This window comes from Oxyura jamaicensis, chromosome 12, assembly GCF_011077185.1.
Source record: "Oxyura jamaicensis isolate SHBP4307 breed ruddy duck chromosome 12, BPBGC_Ojam_1.0, whole genome shotgun sequence".
Lineage (NCBI taxonomy): Eukaryota > Metazoa > Chordata > Aves > Anseriformes > Anatidae > Oxyura > Oxyura jamaicensis.
Genome location: NC_048904.1, coordinates 459,353 through 486,589, shown reverse-complemented (window position 1 = coordinate 486,589; position 27,237 = coordinate 459,353). Strand labels below are relative to the sequence as shown.

At 37.3% G+C, this 27,237-nt stretch overlaps 1 protein-coding gene across 23 annotated transcripts in view; it reads right to left on the bottom strand.

Annotated features, from left to right (window-relative positions):
- Positions 1-27,237, bottom strand: part of ERC2 (ELKS/RAB6-interacting/CAST family member 2) — a 537,199-nt gene that overhangs the window by 383,418 nt on the left and 126,544 nt on the right. For all 23 annotated transcript variants that reach the window (XM_035338170.1, XM_035338171.1, XM_035338160.1 and 20 more), the window contains 2 exons: positions 24,827-24,982; positions 15,899-16,066 (listed from right to left, as the gene is read on the bottom strand). In XM_035338170.1, the coding sequence (XP_035194061.1) occupies positions 15,899-16,066; positions 24,827-24,982 (324 nt within the window). The remainder of the gene's footprint in view (positions 1-15,898; positions 16,067-24,826; positions 24,983-27,237) is intronic.

Here is a 27,237-nt window from a genome sequence, read left to right as displayed (position 1 = left end):
ATTGCATAGAAATAATGCAACTCTTGCCATAGCAGTGAAAAGGTAGATGATTCTGTAGGGGAACTGCAAATGCAAAGGATTTGTGGGAAGAGCTAAAATTTAAATTACAATTCCACAACATTAAAATTATCACTTGAAAAGAATCAAGGAATTAAACAAATTGGAAGTGACATCTCCCACTGATGCAACAATGCATCAAGTACAACAGTCAGCTGACTCACGAGTTCACAAATATTGTTAACCACTTGACCGTTGACCAAAGAGCTAAACGAACATTTTTCAAAGGAGGCAGATGATTTCACAACTTTGTTACTATCACTTTTTATGTAGTCAAGCCCTACAAATGCTAATTAGCATTCTGCCTTTAAGAATCTTGCATTTTAATTAAATTCCCAGCCTTCTTATTAACTACAGATCTATTAAAAAAATGCTCTAAGGATGCTAATATCCTTATTTAACTAGGTGCTATCATGCATAGTAGTTGCTTAGTCCAGCTTCTTTTCAAGTGTGAGACTGCTATTTTCATGGCTCACCGTGCACAACAGCAACTCCTCCGTGCAACAAATGGAAACTACGATGATTGCTCCCACATGTCTGTGCCAGCCAGACCACAAAGATTTTTAGCCTTAAGGCTACACAACCTAACTACCGTGACTTACTATAGCAGAGCTGTAACGTACTAAATCTTCAGAAAGACAGCTTTTGCCACACATGTATTATCCTTGGCTTGTATAAATGAAACAATGCCTTTATGTCTTGATTTCTGTCTTCCAGTTTATAAAATGGAAAAAAAAAAAAAAAAAAAAAAAAGTTTCACTTTTTTCACAATTTTAGCAGAGAATAAGAATGGAAGCCAAAAAAATGGCATTCCATTAAGTTTACCAAACCTAGTTGAAAATACACCAAATAGGAATTGAAAAAAATTATTCAGGAGAATATACAACTGCTGTTTTTCTGTTGTTCATTTTTTGGAAAATATTTTGCAAATATCTTTTACGTATAACAACGAAAAATCTTTAAAAAGTTCTCATTCTCAGTCTGCATTACTTGAGGATTTTAAGAGTGGAAAGTACTAGAGAAATGTGAAGTATTACGTAATCATTTTACGCTATCACTTGGGACATTAAGTGTGTAATTTCTTTTTGCCTTAGTTGATCTTATTTAGACATTTTCCTAAATATTAGCAGGTCAGCTGTGACCCCATTGATCTTTCACAGACCTAGATTCTTACTTTCTTTTCCCACAGTGATACCAAGACCCAGGGATTTCTTTCCTTCTAAAAGTTAAAAATAATTAATAAAAAATCACTAGTAAGAAGATATTTAAAATTGTGTCACGAAAAGAATCCAGTCATTTGAGCTCAACTGTCAATATGAGCCTCTCTATTCAAATGAGCCCTACCTTCTTTTATGAATCACAGCTTGTGCTGCAAGCATGATTTTTCCTATGCAGAGACAGCGGACTGGCAGAGAATGCATCTTTGCACACAGCACAGGCTTGAATTTTGGGGTTAAAAGCAATACAGGTTGTGAGCTCAGAACTCTGTTACCTACGTTAGGAAGAGCAAATCTCTTCAGTGAAGAAGAATGTACCCAAACTGAATCACTGATAAAAGAGACAGTTTGCAGTCTGGCATTTAGCCCCAGCACATAGACTGAAGTACCTCAAACTAAATCCCTGTTTTGTGTTCTTAACATCCATGTAAAACAACTTACACTAGTACTGTGTAAGAAGGAAAAGTCTACCTTTCAATAGCAAAATTTTACATAGCTTTATGTACCCTATACAAGGATCAACCTCATGGATGATTTGGTATCTTCTTTAATTTCTCCCCAAGACAGGAGATGCAAAACACCAGCCATCCATTGCCCTTTCCCTTTTTCACTTTTATAAACCTTGACAGCCACTTGGTCTTTGCCATTAATGCAAAGGCAAAGACAAGTCCATGGACGCCTGTCTCCCTTCAGTCACCAGACTTAGTAATTCACGTCTTCCTTCAAGGGACTTTAGTCTTTTTTTAAAACTGTTTCTTAAATTTAACAAACACCTCCCTGCAAATACATGCAAAACTATTTCAGCACACTTAATCACAATATAAAAAATAGTTAAAGAATACAAAGGATCATTTCTGAAGCAATCCTATCAAAGTTCCTCTCAAAATATCTCCAAGTTAGAGCAAAAGTTTTAGAACAGTAGATAACAGTACTAATATTTTTCTAATCATTTCCATCCACTAGAATCAAGGCTAACTGAAGCTTAATTTATCTTATCACAGTAAAATTTACTTAGTCATAAAAACGTATTAAAACTGTTTAATTGAATATTGTTTTAAATGGCAACAAGGTTATGTTCTGTAAATCTAAGAACTGAGAAAAGAGAAAACAGTTATGCATCATTTTAATTAAAGAAAATTGATGAAAATGAAAAGTGTTTTGACGTTAAAACAGATATAACATTCATGAAACTGTTTGTCCCAAACAACACGAATAAAAACTTTACACATAAAGTATACAAGCAGTTATCTTTGTTCTTTCATCTTTACCACTTTCTTTTCATCTTTGTAGTCTCTGGGCACTATTTTCTACAGGCCTCACAAAAGGAACTCTCCACCCTTATAGTCAACTTTTCCTGAGGCAACACTTCAATTTCAAATCAATAATAATAATGGTGTTCCCAAATTAATGACAGAACATTTAGGGCTGTTATCAAAAACTGACTGAATCTGACAAAAAGATTAATCAACATTTAATCTTCCTCTGGATAAATGAATTCTAGTGCATCGTTCACAATGCATAAGATATACATTATGGGGACTGCATTACCTATCATGCACTTACTATTTCCATAGCCTCCCTGGCCCTAACTATCCTTAGAGTGACTTTTGTTTTCCCTGTCATAATCTCTAGTTGATTATGCTGATTCAGGTCAAGCTATTAAACTAACTACTTTGCTAGAGAAAAAATAAAAATAAAAATCACTGGTGCTATATGAATTGCCATATTCTTATTATTTCAATATGTTTTCACTATAAAATAGTTAGAGATGATGTGGGGAGGGATACAGTTGAGAAAGTTGTGTTTCCCAAATGCAACCATTACAAAATGGTAATTTGGTGATACAATTCACTATTATCATTTTTACCAGAGCTTAATCTAAGTAATCGGCATAAATTACAAAATTTTGCACTAAATTAAAAAAAAAAAAAAAGCGCTCATCTATTCAAAAAGTACATTACTATTAGTTTCTGTCAAGATTTTTGTATTACTTAAAGTTACTGAAAACTAATGATTCAGTCTGCTATATAACAGAAGTAAACACAACCTCATATTAGAGAATTTATTCTGCACACCTAGATAGGAAAGATGCTTTCTTTCCAGTTATGCTTCCCCAAGGAAAACATAGCAACCACAGGTTTCATACATTCCAAAAACCGTGTAAGAATGAGGTTGACTGAAGGTACATGGAAAGTCCATAGTACCAGGCACAGGACTGTTGAAAGTAAGTGCTTCTCCATATCTGTCCTCTTCATCCATGCAGCACAAATACCAGGAAAACATGAAGAACTATTCTGACTCCCTTCCTAGTCCATTCTGGGAAATCTACAAACACATATGAATAGGACTATAGCAAAAGTAGAAGCATCTATACAGTAGACAACAAAAACCATTACAAGAATCAAAAATAGCTATACATTCCTCTTAATTAAATTCCCACTTGTATATTTGTATTTAAAATAGTTAACACAGTTTATTTCTTTATATAAATATATGGATATAGATATTTCTTTATATAGATACATGAAAGCATATTTAAAACAGCTTCAGAAATAACTGTAATAATAATTTCCATTAAGTTATTAAAAACCTGTATACTCCTAGCATCCCAAAAAAGTCTCAAGTAAACAATTTTCATGGCAATTGCTTTAAATTGGAAAAAAATATTCCAATTAATTAGAAATTAGTTTGTAAAACACAGGAGTGTTTTAAGAGTTAAAGAATATTCAGAAGCACTTAAGAATTAAAATTCTCAACGGTAACCAGTGCTGTAACAAGATATACCCTGCTTCCCATCAGGATCATACATCCTCATGTCTCAGTGCTTTCCAAATGCGTAACGGATAGTAATCATTTTGGAAATTATTTGTAATTCTGGCTCACTGAGTTATTGGCACTAATCTAAACTCCATTAGGTATTCATAGAATCATAGAATATTCTGTACTTTCAAATTTAATGACAGAATTTCCATGGCTTGGACTGCCGTACGCTTTGTTGGGTTAAGAGCTGGCTGGATGGCCGGGCCCAGAGAGTTGTGGTGAATGGAGTCAAATCCAGTTGGAGGCCGGTCACTAGTGGAGTCCCCCAGGGCTCGGTACTGGGGCCAGTCCTCTTTAACATCTTCATCAATGATCTGGACGAGGGGATCGAGTGCACCCTCAGCAAGTTTGCACATGACAGGTAGGTGCATTTGTCGATCTGCTCGAGGGTAGGAAGGCTTTGCAGGAGGATCTGGATAGGCTGGACCGATGGGCCGAGGCCAACGGTATGAAGTTCAACAAGGCCAAGTGCCGGGTCCTGCACCTGGGGCACAACAACCCCAAACAGCGCTACAGGCTCGGAGAAGAGTGGTTGGAAAGCTGCATGGCAGAGAAGGACCTGGGAGTATTGGTTGACAGCCGGCTGAATATGAGCCAGCAGTGTGCTCAGGTGGCCAAGAAGGCCAACAGCATCCTGGCCTGTATAAGAAACAGTGTGGCCAGCAGGGCTAGGGAGGTGATTGTCCCCCTGTACTTGGCTCTGGTGAGGCCACACCTCGAGTACTGTGTTCAGTTTTGGGCCCCTCGCTACAAGAAGGATATCAAGGTGCTCGAGCAAGTCCAGAGAAGGGCAACAAAACTGGTGAGGCGTCTGGAGAACAAGTCTTTTGAGGAACGTCTGAGGGAGCTGGGATCATTCAGCCTGGAAAAGAGGAGGCTCAGGGGCGACCTTATCGCACTCTACAGGTACCTGAAAGGAGGCTGTAGCGAGGTGGGGGTTGGTCTATTCTCCCACGTGCCTGGTGACAGGATGAGGGGGAATGGGATAAAATTGCACCAGGGGAGGTTTAGGTTGGATATTAGGAAGAACTTCTTTACTGAACGGGTTGTTAGTCACTGGAATAGGTTGCCAAGGGAAGTGGCTGAGTCACCATTCCTGGAGGTCTTTAAAAGACATTTAGATGTAGAGCTTAGGGATATGGTTTAGTGGAGGACTTGTTAGCATTAGGGCAGAGGTTGGACTCAGTGATCTTGGAGGTCTCTTCCAACCTAGACTATTCTGTGATTCTGTGATCAAATAGATCATTATTACAAAGAATATATGAAAGGCACAAAAACTTTCAATGTAGCTAACAAAATGGTCTTCAAAGTTTTTAAACCTTGTGTATATACGTGTATATATATATATATACACACATCACAGATACTATGCACAGCTGAAATTTTAAAACCTAAAGAACTTCCTAAGAAAGAAATTGGTCAAGTGTCCAGACTTATAAACATAGATATGTAAAAAGGACTGCCACGTTTTTCTTCTTAAAACAGCAAGCAATGTACGCTTTTGAGATAGCAAAAATAACGTGCTAACACCAAGGAATATTAGAGAATTAAAAGAGAAAAACTAGCAAAAAGTTACCAACATCTTAAATGGTTTAAATCAGGTTCTAATGAACCTGAAGTAATTTCTTACATTCATGTTGCTATTTGTGGTGACAACGGAAAATCAAATCTGAACCTAAAAGGTTTGGATCTGAACCTGGATAAATTTGGGGAAAATTCTTGATGAAAAATCACATATTTGATCTTCGCTAACTGATGGCTAAATATATTACTTCACTCAAGATTATAATCAATAACTTTAAGATGAGGTTTTTATCTTGTTCACCACCTTTAGTACTGTTTGGATGGTGCATGGGAACCTGGTATCACACCCCAGCTTTGTGGTTAGTGATTGTACAGGGGCACACCTGGAGGCTCCCGATAAGGGACTTAGATTCCTGCAGCCACTCTGAAGCTTTCATTGCCAGCTTGCTATTGGACCTTAAGAGCTTATTGCCAATGGACAGCTAAAACCACTAATGAAGAAGCAAAATTCATGGTCAGCCCTCATTGACTTCTGATCTTTCTCATTCTGTTCTTCTGAGCTGTCCCTGGCTATTGAACAGCTGGTGCTAGACATTTCCAAGAGCAGACTAGACAAAGCCAGGCAAACGTGAAATGTTTAACTGCTATCTCCATTGACAGTTGTAGTTCAAGCCACTCTTGAATTGGGAGCAACAATTATCCAGCATGCAACAGGCTTCGAGAACAGGCTGCAGGAAGCTCTTTATCGCCTCTGCAAGAGAAGCATCATTACTTACATGACTTTTCCACCTGATCTAGTCCAGAAATGTAATTTCACAATTCTAAGCTGCTTTGAGAGCAGCTCTCCTCTCTCTCAGCCATATGAACTCTTTTTTTCATGTCATTCAGTTATTTTATTCTCATTGGAGAAGGTAACAGCAAACTTATGAGGCTGATGAGTAAATGAAGCAATTGTTCAGAAAGCTTCTGCATTATACTTTATTTACTTCTACATGCTTTTGTATCTCCTGCACCTTTGAAGTGGAACCTTCTGATTTTACTCCTAATCACATTGCTAAGACAAGAACTTTGTTTCAAAGTTCTATTCAAACCTCTACTTAAATATAGCAGATTGCTAACCTAAGTGCTCTTTTAGTTCAACTCTTTCAATTTATTGCCTTGCCACTATGCTCCTCTCTCACATTCTAAGCTGTCACAGGGGCCCACAGAATGCGAAAACTGCATAAAAAGGGAAACGACTGGCAAATTCCACTTGAGATAAAACTTGATTTGAAATACACAACACTCCGTCAAGAAAGCTGTGAACAGCTGCAGTGACAGAGAGAGTAAATGGTACATAAGCCTCCAGAATAGTGCTTTTCACAGCAGTTGATCTTTCCTTTTCATGAAAGACAAATTTACCAGAACAATTCACTGGCAGTACAGCAAAGAGGCCATGCTGAATTATCTGGCCCAGCCTGATTTAAAACAAGAAAAATCACAAAACAATAGAAAAATCAAATTTCAAAGTAAAACTGTTGGAAAAAATACAAGCATGAGAGTGAAATAACCTTAGTTATACTATTATTATTGCAAAATTAAAAACATTTACATTTCAAGGGATATCAAATATCAGCATTGTAACAAAGTAAAACAAGGGGATTGCCGCTTTGCTCCAAGTATTCTGTGCTGTCTGCATGTATTTGCTCTTTTTTTTTTTTTTTTTTTTACAAAGAACTGCCAAGAAGTCAATCATTTCATAGTCCTTCACTATAAAGATTTCTTTAAAAGAAAAAACAGATTGCAATAAATATCTACCATAACCACCTTTCCTCTTATTTTTTATTGTTTTCTGTATAAATACTGTATGCTCAGACTTCCTATCTTTGTCCATTGATAAGACTATGCTTAGTTTACAAAATTTCTATGTAGACATTTACAGGTGTCAGTTCATTAACCTTCACACAGCACACCTGCCAGCTTACGCACATGTTATCTAAAGCAATGATACACTGAAGTGCTACATTTGTATCACAATTGGATATGAAATTAATGTTTTTCTCCACTGAGCTACAATGCTGAATGTATTTGCATCAACTTACATCAGGCTTTTTTCCTGATAAGAGCTGTAGTTAAGTAGCAATTGCTGATAAAAGGCAAATATAGTATGAAACTTTACTATCTTCCACTTCTTGAAGTATACAAAAGATAGCCTCATCTCTTTAAAACAAAAAGGATTTTTGCTGTCGAATCTCTTTCCCACTTCAGTAGCAGCAAAAGGCTTCATTTTAAAAGTTAACATATATAGCTTTTCCACAATGGTGAAGAAAATCTCAGCAAATCTAATATTCTTCCTTTTCTCAATTCTCTGTGGAATACAGTGACATTTTCAGTGTTCTGTAGCTGAAGTAGCCTGACCTTGGCTCATTTTTATCTGACCTCAGGGTTTTCACATCATTAATAAAGACAGAATCAAAACAAAGGCTATATACATTAGGGTAGGAAAAGTTTGCATAGTTTGGCACTATTACCATATATACACTTAAAATGGAACAAAATGAAACACACGTAGCAGAGGTGGTGAACCGTCCAAGGACTGACTCCAAACTTTTCTCCTAATGGCAATAAACCACTTTCAGACCTCCCAACTCTGGCCACCATGATAGTTATTGCTTTACAGGATTATATCTTTGTTTCAGCTGTCAATAAAAACTTCAAATGATAGCTTTTTAACTAAAAATAAAACTATAAAAAAAACACTGACATCACTAAGATAACAGAAACACAGAACAAAAAGCACATCATGTTTTGATCTAGATTCAGCTTATTTACTGTTGGTTTTAAATTCTCTCTCGACATGTGACAAAACACCATTGTATCCGAAATCTGTTCCACTTGCCATTGCCCAAATGTCATTAGCTATACTCAGAAAATCAAGATGTCCCCTTATTTCTGATGATCTGTTACAGTACATATATGTAGATCAACTTAGTAAATAGATATACTAGTCATGCTTTTCAATAGTAGTTTACATTCTGTAGAGCATAAGGATCATTTATATCTCTGCTTGCACTTCATCTCTCACCATTGAAACAAACTCATTAAGAACTCAAGTTTAAACTATACTTGAAGTAATTTCCTGAGTCAATTTTGCTGACATCATGAAAATTCCAGACTTGAAACAATATAACAAATGTATTTTACTGAATAACAAACACTGATACAATTCAACAACAACAAAAATAGAACTAATGAACTTCCAGGGACACTTGAACTGCACATAACAATAATATATACCAACAGATTTCTAAGTGATATGTCTATGCTGCCTTTCACAGGCATGTAGACAGGCTGGAGAAAAGGGCTGATAAGATCCTCACACAGTTCAGCAAACAAAAGTGCCAGATCCTGCACCTTGGGAGGAAAAACCCAATGCACCAGTATGTGCTGGTTTTACCTCCACCAAAAGTAGCTTTGAAGAAAAGGGGCTTGGGGTCCTGCTGGACTGACGCTTGACCATGAGCCAGTAATGGTTCACCTCCTAGTGAGGCCATCCCTGGAGTATTGTGGCCAGTTCTGGGCTTCTCACTACGAAACAAACAAAAACAGACATGGACATACTGGATAGAGTCCAGCAAAGGGCCACTAAAGGATTAAGGGATTAATTAAGGGATTGAAGCATCTCATATGAGAGCTCTGGGACTGTTTATCCTACAGAAGAGACGGCTCAGGGGAGATCTCATCAGTATGTACAAATACCTGAAGGGAAGGTGTGTAAAGAAGATGAAGCCGTGCTCTTTTCTGCAGTGCCCAGTGCCAAGGCAAGAAGCAGTGAGCACACACTGAACCACAAGGGGTTCTTCTGAATACAAGGAAATAGTTTGTTTTTGTTTTTGTTTTTAGGGTGACTGAGTACTGAAACAGGTTGCCCAGAGAGGTTGTAGAGTCTCCATCCTTGGAGAAACTCAAAAGTCACCTGGACACAGTCCTGGGGACCACAGGTAGCCCTGCTTGAGCAGAAAGATCGGGCAATATGACCTCCCGTCATATGTTATTGCATCATATGCAGTTACCATATCCAAAATCAGAAGGTAGCCTTACGGTACCATTATTAAGCTAAATAATAAACGCTTGTTATGAAGTAAATAGGAACTCAATGAAGATTTATTTTAATACAGGATTTACTGATTTAATGACTACAAGGTGATTACAAAGTAATCCTGTTTAGGCAGGGAGCCGACACTTCATCTACCAATACTGACCCTTGATGGTTACTTTTACCTCTGAAAAGAAGCCCTTCGAGGCAGATCATGAGCTTGGTTTAGGACAACATAAAATTCTACAGTGATAACTAACAAAACCTATTCTGCAAATAGAAGACTTAGGCATGCAGAAAGAAAGGAGTGTGGCTTAATACAGACCAAAACATTATTAACTTTACTCATCTGGGAACTACAAACAATAGCTTGTACAGTACGGAATTTCTGCCATAACGGTTTCCACCTGCTGGAGGGCTGCCACTCGCCTCCACACCTCCCAGCACTGCTGCCTTATCTACTGATGGAACCCATCGTCCTCCCTTTAGATAAGTAAGACCTGATGACTACAGACACAAGATTCAGTTGCTCTAAGCAGACACAATCTTTACCTAATTCTACATTGCAGAGAGCTAAACCTGCTATGCCCTTAGTCAGTGCTGGGTTACCACCATAAAACATTCTAGGTACTAGTTTACTCAGCTCCAAACCCAGGTCTCAGAGAGCACTCAGATGGTAAAATAGTATTTTTATTCTTCATCTACTCACACACAGCCAAATGTAGCATTTTCCACAAAGAAAGATAAACATTCAAGATAAATTTTCACAAGAAAGATAAACATTCCCTCTACTCCACCAGAGCTCTCCAAACTAAAGATTATGTGGAAATGTAGAAGCTCCTTTTGAAAGATAGGATATTTATAAGTACTGAAGAAACCCCACTGTTGAGTTATATGAAGTTGATAGTTGTGAAATGGTTACCAAAAAGACTCACCATAAAACTAAGAGTAGGTATAAAGGGAGTTTTGAAAAGTTTTGCTAGATCTACACCATTCTGAAATTTCCTGTCTTGCTGCATCACATTTAGTTTGCACAGGATGCTCTCGGAGGCATAATTCTAGATCATTTCTGTCTCTCGTGATAAAATTATTCATTTTCATATGTTTTACAAAACATATCAGTAACAGGAAAATGCAGTTTGAAGGCATAAATTTGCTAACTGAAATACACAATGGAAAAAAAGAATATTTAATGTTTATTGCAAGATGTTGGCCCACAGACCAGTCAAAAGATATGAAAGGCAAGTAAGTAGGCAAAAGAAATAAGGGAAGAAAGTTGTAATTTCCACCCCAAATAAGAAAAAGTGCAAGCAAAGAGCCTGTTTTCAGCTGTCTCTTAACTAACACTGTGCCTCAAAGTTTGGGCATCCAGTGAATGGGCTATGGCCCTATGAAGTAATTTTTTAGTGAGGTGCCTTCTTAAGTTTATGTTAAGGATATGTTCTTTCTCTTTTCATCTATATGGTGATAACAGGGACTTTGGCTACAGGAGCAGATGCAGCATTTTACAAATTCAGGCTGCTGTCCAGCTTTAGTGCTGCACAGGACTCTAGCACATGTCTATACGATGCCCACAGTTTAACAGAATCTCTCTCCAATAAACCACATAACCAGTCTGGAAGTTGTAAAGTAATAGTTTGTGGGGAAGAGACATTCTGGCAATCATTTTTAACCAGAAGAACTCCCTAAGGACACAGAGAGATGGTAAGGAATGTGCTGAAACCCTGAGCATCTTCAAAATGTGCAATTAATAATACATTGTTAGAATATACACATCAGCCTTAAAGAATCTTTATTTTATAATCTACGGAATTACTTGAACACAGATTTCTCATTTGTTTTTTAATGATGTCTGAGAAAGAAAATAACTTTCTTACATAGTTATACAGCAATTTGTAACAAATCCTCTGTTTGGTTATCTGAGCCTATTTCTTACAGCTGGCTGAAGGCTACTCTAAGACTGTTCCAAGAAATAAGCAGTTTTAAGGAGCTGTTGATTCCTTCATACTACTACTTCAAATTCAGAGTAGGCAGATACTAACAGTTGGCCCTTTCTCTAGTTCACAGACTTAAATAAATAAATAAATAAATGAAACTTTCCCCCTTGCCTTCTATGTAATCTATACTGGAATTTTTCATTCTTATGCAATTTCTATTGCATAAATCATTAAGCAATAAAAATACACTGAATAACTTGTATTTATTTAAAGGAAGTCTACTAGAAAGGCAAGCAGTTCTGATTAGAAGACTTCTGAAGTTACTCAATCATCCACTTCACTTACTGCTGTTTCCACAATTAACCACCTCCTTCTCTACCATCAAGCCTTATAAAAATCTTTATTGTTGCATATTGTTGGAGCCTTTTGACTTAATTGGAGAGGTTAAACTCAAGCTGAGAATTCCCAGTTTAAAGGTTTCACCACATTCTTCCCCTGTGCAGCCATCTTAAATGGGAATGTTTTGCGTGTCTGTGCCTAGTCTTGCATTAATTCTGCCTTGCCATTTTTCAACTGCCTCTTGTAATATCCCACAGACACGTGTTCAAATCCATTTATATTTTTCATATATTCATCTCAGCCCTTTCTGCCATTTTTACTGCATTTCATATGGGTAAGGTTTCGCACTTTTTTTGTTTTCACCGAAGGTGCAAATAAAAATTACTGTATTTCTCCAGGCTCTTCCTATAGTCAAAGGAGAGAGACTGACACATTTAGGGAGATTTATTCACAAGTGTTTGAATAACTAGTTCAAATTAGATTCCTAACTAGGCTAAATAAGCAGTTCATATTAAATGGCTAGTTAGATGAATTAAATGAAGGATTATACTACTGTGCACTCTTTATTCAAAGTCAATTCTTACAACACTACCTAATTCAATCTATTCAAAAGAGGTGAAATTCAGGCTAATCACATATCTTTTGCAAGTCCCAGCATTACTTAATTCCAGAAACCCCTCTTCATTTTTAGCCTCCTGTTTAAACTTCTAGCTGAATAGCTCTGCAGCCTAAACCAACTCTGAGGTCTTAAAATAATAAACAAAAGGTGCTATTCTTTCTTGGGAAGTCATGCCTTAAGAAACCCATGGGCATGAGTGTGCCTTATTTCTACCAGTATAATTTAAAATAAATAACTTTTTCAAGAGATTTGAAACTCAATACATATCCATCAAAGTACATAAAAGTAATAAAACATTCAGTGCAACTTAAATGGATAAAAAATGAGATGCAATTAGTATTGCCCAAAGTGTAAACATCATTGAATTGTGTCAAATCAGGTAAATTGCTGACATAACCTAAAGTTTAATACAGGTCATTTAGAGTCTTTGCCTCATAGGTAAAGGCTGCACATGAGAGCACACACTGTAATACTATCTTTCCAAAAACAAAGAGAAGAAGTTTTGAGGCAAGTGAAGTTATTTCCCATTTTAAATCTGCAATTAGATTTAAATTATTTGGTAAATCATTTCAAATAAGGGCTACATCTGTACACATATAAAACAAGTTCCAATTCAAGTTATATGTTGCTTGTAATGCATCTTGAAATGCATAATATCCCAATTATTAATCCATAATTGAAAGGTCTTCATTTTCATGTCATCTCCCAGGAGAAAAAAATGTGTTTGACACCTCTGCCAAAATCCCCTTTTACATGAACACAATTTCAGCAAATTTTAACTAAAATTACTTCCCATAAGAGGTGGACATCATCAAGCAACTTTCCCCAATTTCCTTTTACAAGCCTTAAAAAGAGAAAATAACCCCAAAAAACTGTTGGCTGATAAAATCATTAGTAAAACCTACACACAAAGCAGAAGACAGAAAACACCTAGACCTCTACAGGGTATATAAAACAGTTTGCAGTGTTTCAGTTTCAGTCTATGAGGTACTGTAATTACTAAATTCTAACAAGAAAACATATGAAATAAAAAAAAAAAAATCTGATGATTCAGTCACAGAAGTTCAGGCTCAATTGATTTACAAGTCAATACTGAGACAGCCTTACCTGTCTAGAAACCAAGATATACTGTGAGGACATTTATGAGATTTTTGGCTTGCTTTGTTTTTAGGCCTATCCTATCTCCAATGACCACACAGTTTATAGTGTTATTTCATTCAGAAGCAAAACAAGGCTTGTCATCAGAATTATTCGGATTATACAGAAATAAAATTTCTGTATTAATTAAAGAAAATAAAGATTAAATAAAAATAAAAATAAAAATAAAGGTTAATTAAATTAAATTAATTAAATTAAATATAGATTAAATAAAAATAAAGGTTAATTAAAGAAAATAATCATAACAAGGACCTTATACCTTACACTGACTGGAAACTATACTACTATCTTTCATATCCTGTATCTTGACAGATTATTTTTTTCCTTAAAACCTGTAACAATCTCATACTATTTGTACAAAACTTCATAATCATTTATAAGTAACATATTAGACAAAACTAATGGAGTTCGTTCTCTCCCATTATATAGTATTCCCCCTATCAAGCTATTTTTCTAATCACTCTAACATTACTTTTTCACTTAGTTTCCCCAAAAGATTAACAACAAGCAAGCCCAATACAACTAATTAACTCCTGCACACCAACAGGCAATTACGGATCATTTTAAGTTCAATTGCTTTATGTAATATGTTGAAGCTAAACTGCCTTCTTATGCAGGAAACAGGAACAAGAACATGGATACATGTCAGAAGCCAACTGGTTCTCCACCAGAACTACACAATCCCAGCAACCCATCATTAAGAGCATTGTAAATTGAGCTCTTTTTACCACTGTCCATCTGCCAGCACTGACATTGTACTGTCTTGAATAATAATACTTGTCTCATAAAGAATTAGGAAATCAAACTAGTGGAGAGCCAATGGAATTCATCACTATTGTCAGCAGCATGACAGATACTACAAACCCTGCAAAACAGATTTGCACAGCTGAAGATTTAAAATATGTAATCTCTAGTACTCAAAAGCTAGACTGAAATCTGCCAGTGTTGCTAGCATTTTTATGATTATTCTCATTACGCTTACTTTAATGTTTTATATACATATATGTGCATATATAGATGTATTCTGGCTGGCCTTTTAAACAGAAGTTGGAAATCCCACTATTTCACCTGTATCTTCCAAATGTACAGACAGACAGTAAGACACAGTACACATGGATAATGAGAATCTCAGAAATATTTATTTCCTGCTTCCATGAGAATGATAAGCTTGAGCTAACTCCTTTTTTCTCCTAAAGCTTTGTTAGCCAGAAAGCTGAAACATCCTGTAAGACTCCCATTTACCTTACTCCCATTACCCATAATTCTCGGAATTGAAAATATTTGCACTTTATTTCACAGATATTTGTGTTTCTGTAAAAGGATACAAACACTAAAAATAAAGTGAAAAACTATAACGGAAAGCAATCTAAATAATATTGTGCACTTCAAAACCTATGAAGGTTTTATTTGGTTGGTTGGTGTTTATTTTTCCTATTAAAAAAAAAAAAAAAAGGAAATTGACAACTTTTTTAAACACTGGATTTATGGATTTACACATTCCATTAAGTGTAACGACCATCACAATCTCATATTCCATTACACATACTTTTATGATCTGATTTTTTGGATGGATAGCAAACTAATGTACTGGCCTGGTTTAAAGACTAAATTTACAGTTTTTAAATAAATTATAAATTAAATAAATAAATTAGAAATTATTGCATTAGAAAGACCACAGATTAGTATCAGGCACCCTGGTACAGACCCCTTCAAAATACATCAGTAGCTTCACTCTCCACAGTAGAAATACACTGTAGGAAAGTATCACACAGAGCAAGCAAAACTCAGTAAACTTAAATAAATAAATAAATAAATAAATAAAATTTTTTTAAAAAATAATGAAATCACAACAATCAAGTCACTAGGGCTCAGCCCACCTTCCTCCACCTTCACATTGAAGACAAAGAGAATCAGACAAAACTACGCTCTTAAAATGCACTTATAGGTACTTTTATAAGAAATTGTAGAATGAGATCTGGTGTGCTACCAAAAAATATATATCAAATAGACTGACATTTAAAGTGTTTAAAATTATTTCACTATTCTTAAACAAATTGTCCTCTACATAGGCTTGCAACAAACACATCATCAGCTTGACACACACAATTAACTAAACATTTATATTGCATTTTATGATTAGAAGATACCATACCTCTGTCTGAAGTATGGCAGCTCTCTGTTCTTTGGCAGTAAGTGACTCTTTAAGCACTTCAATGTGTTGCTTGCAATCTGAATTCTGATTGCTAAGGGTTTCAAGCTTAGTTTGTAAGGCAAGAAGTTCCGATTCTTTTTTTGAGAGTTCTTGTTTCAGTTGGTCAATCTGTAATGGGGCAAATAAAAGGTTAGATCATTAATTTCATTTTCAGTTCATAGCTGCACCTGAAAACTGAAAGGTGAGAATGACCAGAATATAATACAACTCAGACACCTCCTGTGAATTCTGGAAGAGAATTAAGATGTTAACTTTTAACAGTCAAAACTTACAGTGAGTTTCATGTATTTTTAAGGAACCTGTTTTAAGAATGATTGTTCTGCTCTTGTCAAAGTCAAAAAAGGAAACTCTTAAACCTTAAACATGATGATTTGGCCTACAAATTCACCATAGACCTCACTTAAGTTCAAAGGAATTTATGCTGTGTGAGGCAAGTCTGGCAGGACAGAAAATATGCATAGGAAAAGTTTTCATAAAAGTATAAAGTCAATCCAATAGTCTATTCCTTCCAACTGTGTGATTCTTGTGACTTAAGTCACAAGTTCAAGTGAATCAAGGATTTTAGGAGCCCTATGAGAAAAAGCAGGCATCTTAGTAAGGAGTGGAAAGCAGGGAAATAGAACTCTAGCCTTACTTTTCTCACAAATTTGTTGCTGTCCCACTATCCCCACCTCCTTTTTTTACTCTCTGGCAGCTCACATGGAATTCTCAGGCACTAGGAAAGTCAAGCCAAAGAGAATAGCTTAAGAGAGGTCCAGGGAAAATGTTAGAAAAAAAGTTCCACAGAGTGAAAGGTCTATGATATTTTTAAAAGCGTATCCCTAGGGGAAGTAGCAGAAATTCATTCACTAAGAAGGAGCTTCTGAATTCTGCAGGAGGTTCATCAGTAAATGACATGGAAATGTGATTATTCTTCCCTTTCTACAATGCTGAGTGGAAAGGGTGGCCACAGAGTATGAAAGTGTGGTGGATTTAGAAAATCAAATCCAAGCAAAGTACTGGACAATATACAGAGCAATGCTAAAGGATGCTAAATTAGGTGACATGTAACTATTCTTTTTAAAGTTCTGTGAAATAACACTGGTCACCAGAAGAGTTCAGATGTGTCATCTCATGAGGATTATTTGAAATAAAACTCCTCAGTGCATCTGCATAATTCAGAGAAACCACATTTACTTGGATAGTTTTCTTGATGACTGTAAGGCCTAGACAACTTTCTTTAAAATTCAAGTTTCAGTTCTGCAATGACTAAAGAAATCCTGGAACAGCTTTTTCCATTCTCTTACTTCAATTCCAACCAAACAGACATTGAGATGCAAGAAGTCTAGAAGGGCTAAATAGAAGGTTAATCAAAAGTCTCCAGATAAAAAAAAAAAAAAAAAGAATATATATATTCTTACGTAATTGTGTATATCCACAGGTTGATCCTACTCAACAGATTCCATACTGTATGGCAGAGTCACCAGAAATATCTTCTGCTAATCAAACTATTTCTAGTTTGTTCTACATTGCATTTTTCTACATTGTGTTTCCTTAAAAATTCAATAAATTATTTCTTTCAACAATGTGCAAAACAATACATTTTCCTTATTTATCTCTGTAAGTCTCAGTATGTTTGCCTACCTGGTTAACATATTTGGCCAGCCACCACTGAACTACCGTATAAAATCAAGAATCTATACTAATACTACAAGCAATCACCTTCACAATCTGAAAATATCAAAATAAGAAAAGGAGCATACAAAAAAAAAAAAAAAAAAAAAAAAAAACAGATGTAAAGAAAATGTAAAAAGTGCTGTTAAGAAACTGCTAGAGAAGAATTTCTCTTGAAAGTAAACCACCTTCTTCCAGCCCTTGCCAGAACATGTAAGCAAGTATGGAAACAGACAGAAATGTATATGAAATGAACAATGGAAAATCTGTCTACGATACATAAAGACAAAAAGTAGATCCACAGCCAATCTGTATTACACCATATGCTTTATATGAGACCCACGTGAACATCGCAGACACTTAATCTCTCCTAAAAACTCTTCCCATTTTTTTCCATGATACAACCCACACTCTGAGGCAGAATCAACATCCCACCCCCTCCTCCACTCCTTCCCTGTCCCCCAAAAAAGAAGGTTGATTTTCACTGCAGGTATTTTATTTGTGTTTCAGAAACATAATCTGTTCCTTAGTTCTGACTACAGCACCTACAAATTGCCAGAAGTTTAAAAATGTGCTATAGCTCTCAAAAAAGAAAATCTGTTCAATAATTATGCTTTTGGCTGATGTTTTATTAAAATAAAGTATGAAAGGATGAAAATGTAATGAAACTTCAATTAAAAAAATAAATTATCAAAAATAACAAAGGCATAACAAGAAACCACATTACTTTTTAAAAGAAATTTTTACTCCTGGCTATATTTGCTTTCTAAAAGTTCTGCATAAGCTCTTAGTGAGTAAAAAAAATGCAATAGTGTCTGGAATAATTTTGTCTCAAGCAGATGTGCATACATTTTCACTTTGCTATACCTTAAGTGGTGCAGAAGACTAAGAGTCACAACCTTGTTACCTCAGTACAAAAAAAAAAAAAGGCAAAAACATTTTTGTGCTTTATTAAGACTACAGTGAAGATAACATAAAAGTCTAACATAAAAGTCTAAGTGCTATAGCATTCACAGAACTGTTCGTCCCCTGATTATGACCTTCCCATTTCATGTATGTAATTTGCCTGTCACTGCTTTTTCAACATTGCCCAAAATTATCTTGTTTCATCTCCTTAGCTGAAACCCCAGTTCCTTTGTCTTTCTTCTCAATCATTATCACTTCCCTCAATTTGAGTTCCTTGTATATCAGCATTTCAAGAAAACCATTATGATTTTCCTTACATTATTATTTTTACATACCAAAAATCTTACCTGATGTTACAGGGAGAAAGAATACACGTGCAAAATAAATAAACAAATAAATAAAATCTGAACTTTTTCCCTGAATATTGCATAAGTTAAAATTAATGGGCTAAACCTTTAAGTCAATAATTCCATTAAATGAAATCATGCTGATTTATCTAACATAATAATTGAGTCTTATAGGACAAGTGATAACTGGTTTTTCAATTGAAGAAATTAAGTGAAGGAAGAACAGCAATGCAAGTGAATTTTCTGCACAGAGTAGACTAAAGTCTAAAAGTCTGTCTGTAGGTTCTACAGTCTACACTCGTATATTTCTCATGCCATGATCTGTTGCAATCACTAAGACGTGGCAGGACAGCTCGCATGACTGGAACGCTGTCATGGAGGGCTATGTCCTCTTTAGGAAAGCCAGGCTGGGGAAGCAAGGGGGTGGGGTTGCCCTTTATGTGAGGGAGCAATTAGAGTGTATGCAGCTCCACCTGGGGGAGGGTGAAGGACAAGTGGAGAGCTTGTGGGTGAGAATTAAGGGGTGGGCTGGTATAGGACACATGGTGGTGGAGGTCTACTACAGGTCACCAGATCAGGAGGAGGAGGTCGATGAGGCCTTCTATGAACAGCTGCTAGTAGCCTCACGATCATGAGCGCTGGTCCTCATGGGGGACTTCAATTACCCAGACATCTGCTGGGTAAGCAACTTGGCCAGGCACAAACGGTTCCTACAATGCGTTGAAGACAATTTTCTGATGCAGGTGGTGGAGGAGCCGACGAGGCGGGGGGTGCTCCTGGACCTTGTTCTTACCAACAGGGATGGCCTTGTTAGGGATGTGAAGGTTGGGGGCAGCTTGGGATGCAGCGAGCATGAGATGGTGGAGTTCCAGATGGAACTAGGCAGAGGAAGTAAGGCTAAAAGCAGGATTGCTACCCTGGACTTTCAAAGAGCCAACTTTGACCTCTTCCGGGACCTGCTTGGGAGTATCTCATGAGCTAGGTTGCTTGAGGGCAAGGGTGCTTGTGAGAGCTGGGCTACATTTAAGCAGCACTTCTTCCACGCTCAGGATCAATGCATCCCGAAGAACAGGAAATCGGGGAAGGGGGGCAGGAAACCTGCGTGGATGAGCAAGGAGCTCATCGATAAGATCAAAAGGAAAAGGAAGGTCTATGAAATGTGGAAAAAGGGCCTGTCCTCTTGAGAGGAGTATAGACGTGTTGTCAGGGCCTGCAGGGACGTGACGAGGAACGCTAAAGCCCACCTAGAGATGAGGCTTCCTAAAGAGATAAAGGATAGTAAGAAGGGTTTTTTCAAGTATGTAGACAGCAAAAGGAAGACTAGGGATAATGTGGGTCCCTTGCTGAACGAGGGGGGGGGTCCTGGTCATGGAAGACACCGAAAAGGCAGAGATACTGAATGCTTTCTTTGCTTCAAGGACACTCCCCTGGGACTCCTCGCCCCTGGCAAGAGGACAAAGGGTCTGGGAAATGGAGGGCTCCCCCCTGGTAGACATAAGAGTGGTTCAGGAGTGTCTGAGTGGGCTCAACGCACACAAATCCATGGGTCCCGATGGAATGCATCCGCATGTGCTAAGGGAGCTGGCAGACGTGGTCACCGAGCCACTCTCTATCATCTTTGAAAGGTCCTGGAGAACAGGTGAGGTGCCTGAAGACTGGAGGATAGCCAATGTCACTCCAGTCTTCAAGAAGGGCAGGAAGGAGGATCCGGGAAACTACAAGCCAGTCAGTCTCACCTCTGTCCCTGGAAAGGTGTTGGAGCAGCTTGTTTTAGTTGCCATCTCCAAGCAATTGGAAGAGAAGAATGTTATGAGGAGTAGTCAGCATGGATTCACCAAGGGGAAGTCATGCTCTGCCAACCTCGTTGCCTTCTATGATGGCATTACCAGTTGGGTAGATGGGGGGAGAGTGGTGGATGTCATCTACCTTGACTTTAGCAAGGCTTTCAATGTCTCCCATGACAGTCCTGCTAGCAAGGCTGAGAAAGTGTGGGATAGATGAGTGGACAGTGAGGTGGGTTGAGAACTGGCTGACTGGCCGAGCTCAGAGGGTGGTGATCGGCAGAGCAAAGTCTGGCTGGAGGCCTGTGACTAGCGGTGTTCCCCAGGGGTCGGTGCTGGGTCCGGTCTTGTTCAACATCTTCATCGATGACCTTGATGAGGGAATACTGTCTACCCTCAGCAAGTACGCTGATGACACAAAGCTGGGAGGAGTGGCTGACACGCCAGAAGGCTGTACTGCCATTCAGCGAGACCTGGACCGGCTGGAGAGATGGGCAGGAAGAAACCAGATGCGGTTTAATAAGAGCAAGTGTAGAGTCCTGCGCCTGGGAAGGAACAACCAGAAGTATCAGTACAGGCTGGGGGACGACCTGCTGGAGAGGAGCTCTGCAGAGAAGGACCTGGGGGTCCTGGTGGACGACAGGTTGACCATGAGCCAGCAGTGTGCCCCGGTGGCCAAGAGGGCTAATGGGATCCTGGCGTGCATTAAAAGCGTGGCCAGCAGGTCAAGGGAGGTGATCCTGCCCCTCTACTCTGCCCTGGTCAGGCCTCACCTGGAGTACTGTGTCCAGTTCTGGGCTCCCCGGTACGAAAAAGACAGGGATCTCCTGGAAAGAGTGCAGCGGAGGGCAACAAAGATGATACGGGGCCTGGAGCATCTTTCCTATGAGGACAGGCTGAGGGACCTGGGTCTGTTCAGCCTGGAGAAGAGGAGACTGAGGGGGGATCTTATCAATGTCTATAAATATCTGAGGGGTGGGAGACAGAAGGATGTAGCTAACCTCTTCTCAGTGGTTTGTGTGGATAGGACAAGAGGCAATGGCTGCAAGATAGAACACAGGAAGTTCCGCACCGACATGTGAAAGAACTTCTTCACGGTGAGGGTGACGGAGCACTGGAACAGGCTGCCTAGAGAGGTTGTGGAGTCTCCTTCTCTGGAGATATTCAAGGCCCGTCTGGACGCCTACCTGGGCAGCCTGCTCTGAGGAACCTGCTTTGCAGGGGGGTTGGACCCGATGATCTTTCAAGGTCCCTTCCAACCCCTACAGTTCTGTGATTCTGTGATTCTTTTACAGGATCACCTAGAATTTGCATGCTTCCTTCAAATAGTGTAAAGAGTTGTTACTCATGGATGTTAATTACAGAGAGCATTGTTATAGTTCACTTCAACTTAATGAATTCTTAAAATTCTACTTAACTCTAATTTGCTGAACAATGACTAGGTTTTCATTCTTGTAGATAACATGAGGGCTCCAATACTCAAAAGAACTACTTGAATTCTAGAGTTAAAATTCTCACCTGTAAAATGCAGCAGTATTCTTTCAAGCATCTGGCTGCTAACCAAATAACAAAACCCAAATAGGGAAAGGAAGAGTTGCAACGCAGAAGTTAATTTTTTTTAAATGCATATCATTCCACATACTTTCTTCAAGTTCCTGTTAAGGATATTTGAAGTTTCATATCATTTAGTCATGAAAAATTTAAGACTTGTTTTGACAACTTCCGTATCATGCTAGCGGTAACAATTTTTGTCCTTTCAAATAGAGACCAAGGAGAGAGAGCATAAAGTTTTCTCATTTCTATAATTTTCCATTTCATAGCAATTCAAAATTAAAGCCTATATGACTGTAAGCAGTGAATATTATTAAAAATTAAAAAAGGAACTCTTTCCAACATCCTCTGCATGCACATGTAATAAATAATCTTCTAAGTTGGCCTCCATTAAATGCCTTCTCTTTTACTTAAATCAAGAACAGATATATTTCAAGAATAAACATGAAGTATTAAGAGCTTTATAGCACCTAAGCTTTTTAACTGTGAGAAGAGTTTTTTTCTATTCTTAGCCATCAATCAGGACTTAAGTATCAGAATTTATCAACAATCTCTGGTTCAACAGATCAAGTGCAGTCAGGCCAGTTTGCTGACAGCTACATAAATATTTTTCCACCCTGAAATGTTCTAAGATGAATGCTAAAAATAATATCTTCTGCTACAAATCTTAATTTTAAGCAGAAAGAAAGGACTGGTGAAAGGAAACAGACAACATTTCATCAGAATGTGACATTTATCAAAGATCAGAAGTATTGCGAAAAAACAATGGCATGTTTAATACTCTTCTCATTCATCTGCTTTCTGTATAACAGAAATATAATGAACCTCTTCCTCTCAAAGACCTTAGCATATAGTTGACAAAATATTAGGCTTTATGCAATATTTTTAAGCAATGGATTTGCTTTAGGGTATTAGTTTTGTTGTAAATTACTGTAACTGGATTGCTTGAAATTTAACCATGTTTAAATGGGCAAAACAATTTTATTGACAATAATACCACTTAAGAGCAAGTATCTTGTCAAGATAGTAAGAAGGGTCTACTACACACACAATAAAAACCTATGAAAATCAAATGATGAAAGTCAAAGAAACTATGAAAGTCAAATTCTCTAGAAGGTGCTGTCTGTTTCATTCTCTGACCATAGACAAGCTGCATACTTTCCCAGAATGTTAGCTTGCCCAACTCAAATAGCATTGCCAACATTTTGATCTACCTGATATTGCAAACTTTCTACTTTAACTGCAATATTGCTGAGTATCATTAATGTCGAGAGGAAGTGGTAGGCAGAGAACTGCACTTCAAGCCACTTATCTCCTCCTCTTTTGCTTATGCTTACCACTAGAGAGGTAACACCAGCTCATTCTCCAATTTTTCAGATCTGCAAGTATACATTTCAGAAAAAATGGAACAATCCATTTCAAGTCCCTAGAATTTCACATACAAAAAAAAAAAAAAGCCTAAAACAAAAGAACCGAAACAAATAACTAGGGTGGGACGACTTAAGTGTAAGATTCATTAATAATCTTGACTACTAAAGTACTAAAGGTTTTTGCCCAGATTTTATTCTTCCATTATGGTCACATTTTAATATCACTGCAAAAAAAGTGAGATAGCTAGTTTTCCACTTCATACTGTTGCTGCTTTTTTCTCCCCATCTTAGTTTATCTTATAAGTTAAAAAAAAAAAATGTTATTTCCAAAACCTGAAGTTTAAATGAGAATGGTAGCATCAGCTTCAGTCTCTGTATTTTTTTATTTTATATTTTAAACAAGTACCTAAATTTATTATTTTATCATTTCATGAACAAAATGTTCAAGGTGAGTAGCTGGGAATAAATGATTACAAAAATGTAATGTATATATTTATTAGAATTTTAAGGTAATTTCAAAAAATATTAGAAAAGTAGTATTAGAACTCACAAAAAAAGACTATTTGGAGAGGACTCATCTTTACCTAGAAAGCCATCAAGCAGGTTGAAATTAAAAGAGGTAAAAAAGTCCAGCCAGAACAACAATTTAGGCATCAAGATTTGCTTGTGATAAATTTTAAAATAATGAACAAGGAGTTCTGCTTAGCAAGCCTGATACCAAGAAAATGTGTTCCACTACTACACATTTATTATCTGCTTGTGGTCAACTCAGTTATCTATGTACAATTATTTGAAATGAAGAGGACACTGTAGGAACAAAGTCATTGAATTGAAAGTCATTAAAATGCTAAAAACTTCAAATTTGGCATCAGCAGTCCTTACTGTAAAACTACTATGAAAAGAAGGAAAAAAAAAAAGGCACAACTAAAACTGTGCCTAAATGTTGCAAGTCAAAATGATAATTCATTCAAAGTTAGAACACCAAACAAAAGAAAGAGAAAAGGGAACATGGTATAAAGACTAAGGATTGTAGTTGTCTCCACAGAAGTGTTGGAATATGCACTTTCTTACCTCTCTGAAGTTAAAATATAAATGAATTCTTATTTAACCAAAATGTTTCATTCCTCTATAGCTAGTGAGTACCACATAGCAGAGGTTTACCAATGAAAGATATGCAGAGAGCTGCTTCTGTTGAAAAGGGTCTAGTTAAAACTTTTGTTCACATTATTTAAACACCGTTAAGATATTAATAGACCTTACCTTATTTTTCATGAACTTTGAGTGACTCTTGTAAACTTCTATTTGTTTTATTTCTTCTTCTCGGTCTTCTGTATTCAGAACTCCATTTGTCTTTAACATCTGTATTTCATCTTCAAGATCTCTTATATTGCGCTCAAGTGAAGCTATTTTTGTATCCTAAATTATATAAAAAAGATTATTGAAAATTATATGAAACTTGTATATTAAGGCATAAAAATGTTCCTGTACCTGCAGAAACATCAAATAATAAGACAGAAAAACTAGACAGTAAAAATACAGATTGCACATACGTCATCATAAACCATGAGTAATTCTATTGATATTGGTTTAAAGAAACACAGACTTTAGATCTCTTTAACCAGCAGAAAAAAATAAAAAAATTAAAAAAATGCTATGCTATGTTCTACTGCATTATATAGAGAGAACATTTTCTGGTCAAAATCCTCTCTATGTTCCTACATGGTTAGGAATGAAAGGAAAAGGAAAGATGCTCTATTTCTCATGCGTACATGATAACATACTTTGATTGCTCTCCTAACCACTTAGGTCTGGCTATCGTTCCAAGCTCTTAACAACGAAGGGTAAGTTCAGCCTAGAGAGGCCAGTCCATCATCACTTGAATAAGACAGGCCACTTCATTATGTGACTCTGCCTAAGGCAGTTTCCAAGTTTGATCGGAGTTTATGCTTCTGCCTGCTGTTAGGGGAAAGAAAGGTCGTTTCCTCACATGCTTTTCCTCCAGCCACATCTTTAAGAGGAGATTTAGCACTTTTTATTACGAGTCCCAAAAAATAAACAAACTCACAAATTCACAACCACTCAAAACTTTTGTATTGCAGACAATAGCTGCCACGTGTGCCAGCACAGCACTGACAATATCCAGTGTTTTTTTTTTCTGTTGTTGCCAGCCATTTTGAAATTGAATACATCTCTTCAATGAGAATTAGAAAGATTTTTTTAAAAAACATGATTTCACCAAGCAAAAGTAATCAATGAGGACTGTGTCAGGGTTTACTTGCAAGAACTCAACCCATACAAATCCATAAGACTTGACAGCATCCAATGGTTTTAAGACAACTGGCTGATGTCCTCGCAAGGACACTCTCTACCATCTTTGAAAAATCATGAAAACTGGGGGAAATTCCTGACAACAAGAGGAAGAAAAATGTTGCACAGGCTCATATCCTGAGAAGTCTTCTTGGACAAGATTTTTCATCAAGGAGAAGGTAACTGGGACAGTCAGTATGGATTTACCAAAGGTAAATCATGCCTGACCAACCAATTTGCTGTTTTAGACAAAATGTTTAAGTTTGTGGATGAAGAATGAATAGTGAATGCCATTTACATCAGCTTTAGCAAAGCATTGGACAGTTTCACAGAACATTCCTATATTCAAGTTAAGATGTTATGGGTAATCTAATAGCAAGATTAAAAAATATGTATGGTTGTATGATCAGATTTAGAGGGTACTGTTCAATCGGTTGTATTCTACCTGGAAGCTACTAACAAGAACACCATGGGGTCAAATTGGAACCTGTCCCATTAATTATCTTTAACAGTGACCTGAAAGAGGTGACAAAGCACTTGCTCACAAGCCCTGTGGATGACACCAAGCTGGGAGACCAGTGAATATGCTCAATGGCAGGGCTGCCACCCAAAGGGACCTATAAAGGTTGTATGGGTGGGCAACCAGGAACCTTAGAAAATCCAACAAAAACAAATGCAAAGTCCTGTGCCTGGGAAGGAAGAAACCCTTGCAGCTGTACTCACCAGGAACTGACTGCCCTGGTAGAAGTTCTGCTGGAAAGGATTGGAGGATCCTGGTGGACACAACAATCTTAACAGGAGCCAGCAATGTATGCTGGCAGCAAAGGCAGCAAGCAGTATGCTGGGCTGCATTAACAGGAGCACAGACACAAAGTAGATCAAGGAAAGACACATTCATTACACTGTGCTTACAGTACTGCATTCAGTTTTATGTCCTGCTGTACAAGATATTGATAAACTTGAGTAAGCTCAGCAGGGGGCCAACGGGGCTGGAGTACTTGCCCTCAAAGAAGAGGCTGAGGAAACTGGGCTTGTTCATCCTGGAGAAGAAAAGTCTTCAAGACAGGCCTAAAAACAGCAATCCAGTACAAGTATTACATTTGGAGAACAAGCATTGGAACAGTTTGCCCAGAGAAGTGTAGTCCATCCCTGGAGGTTTTCAACCTGATAAAACCCTGAGCATCTCTCTTCACCTGGGCTTTATACGGTCATGAGACAACTTTCAAATAGATATGAATTTCAAGGTGAAAGAAAGAATTAATAACCAAACTTTTTTTTTAAAAAAAAAAAAAAAAGTCTTTAAAAAAAATCTAATTCCATTTATGCATATGTAAAAAAAAAAAAAAAAAAAAAAAAAAAAAAAT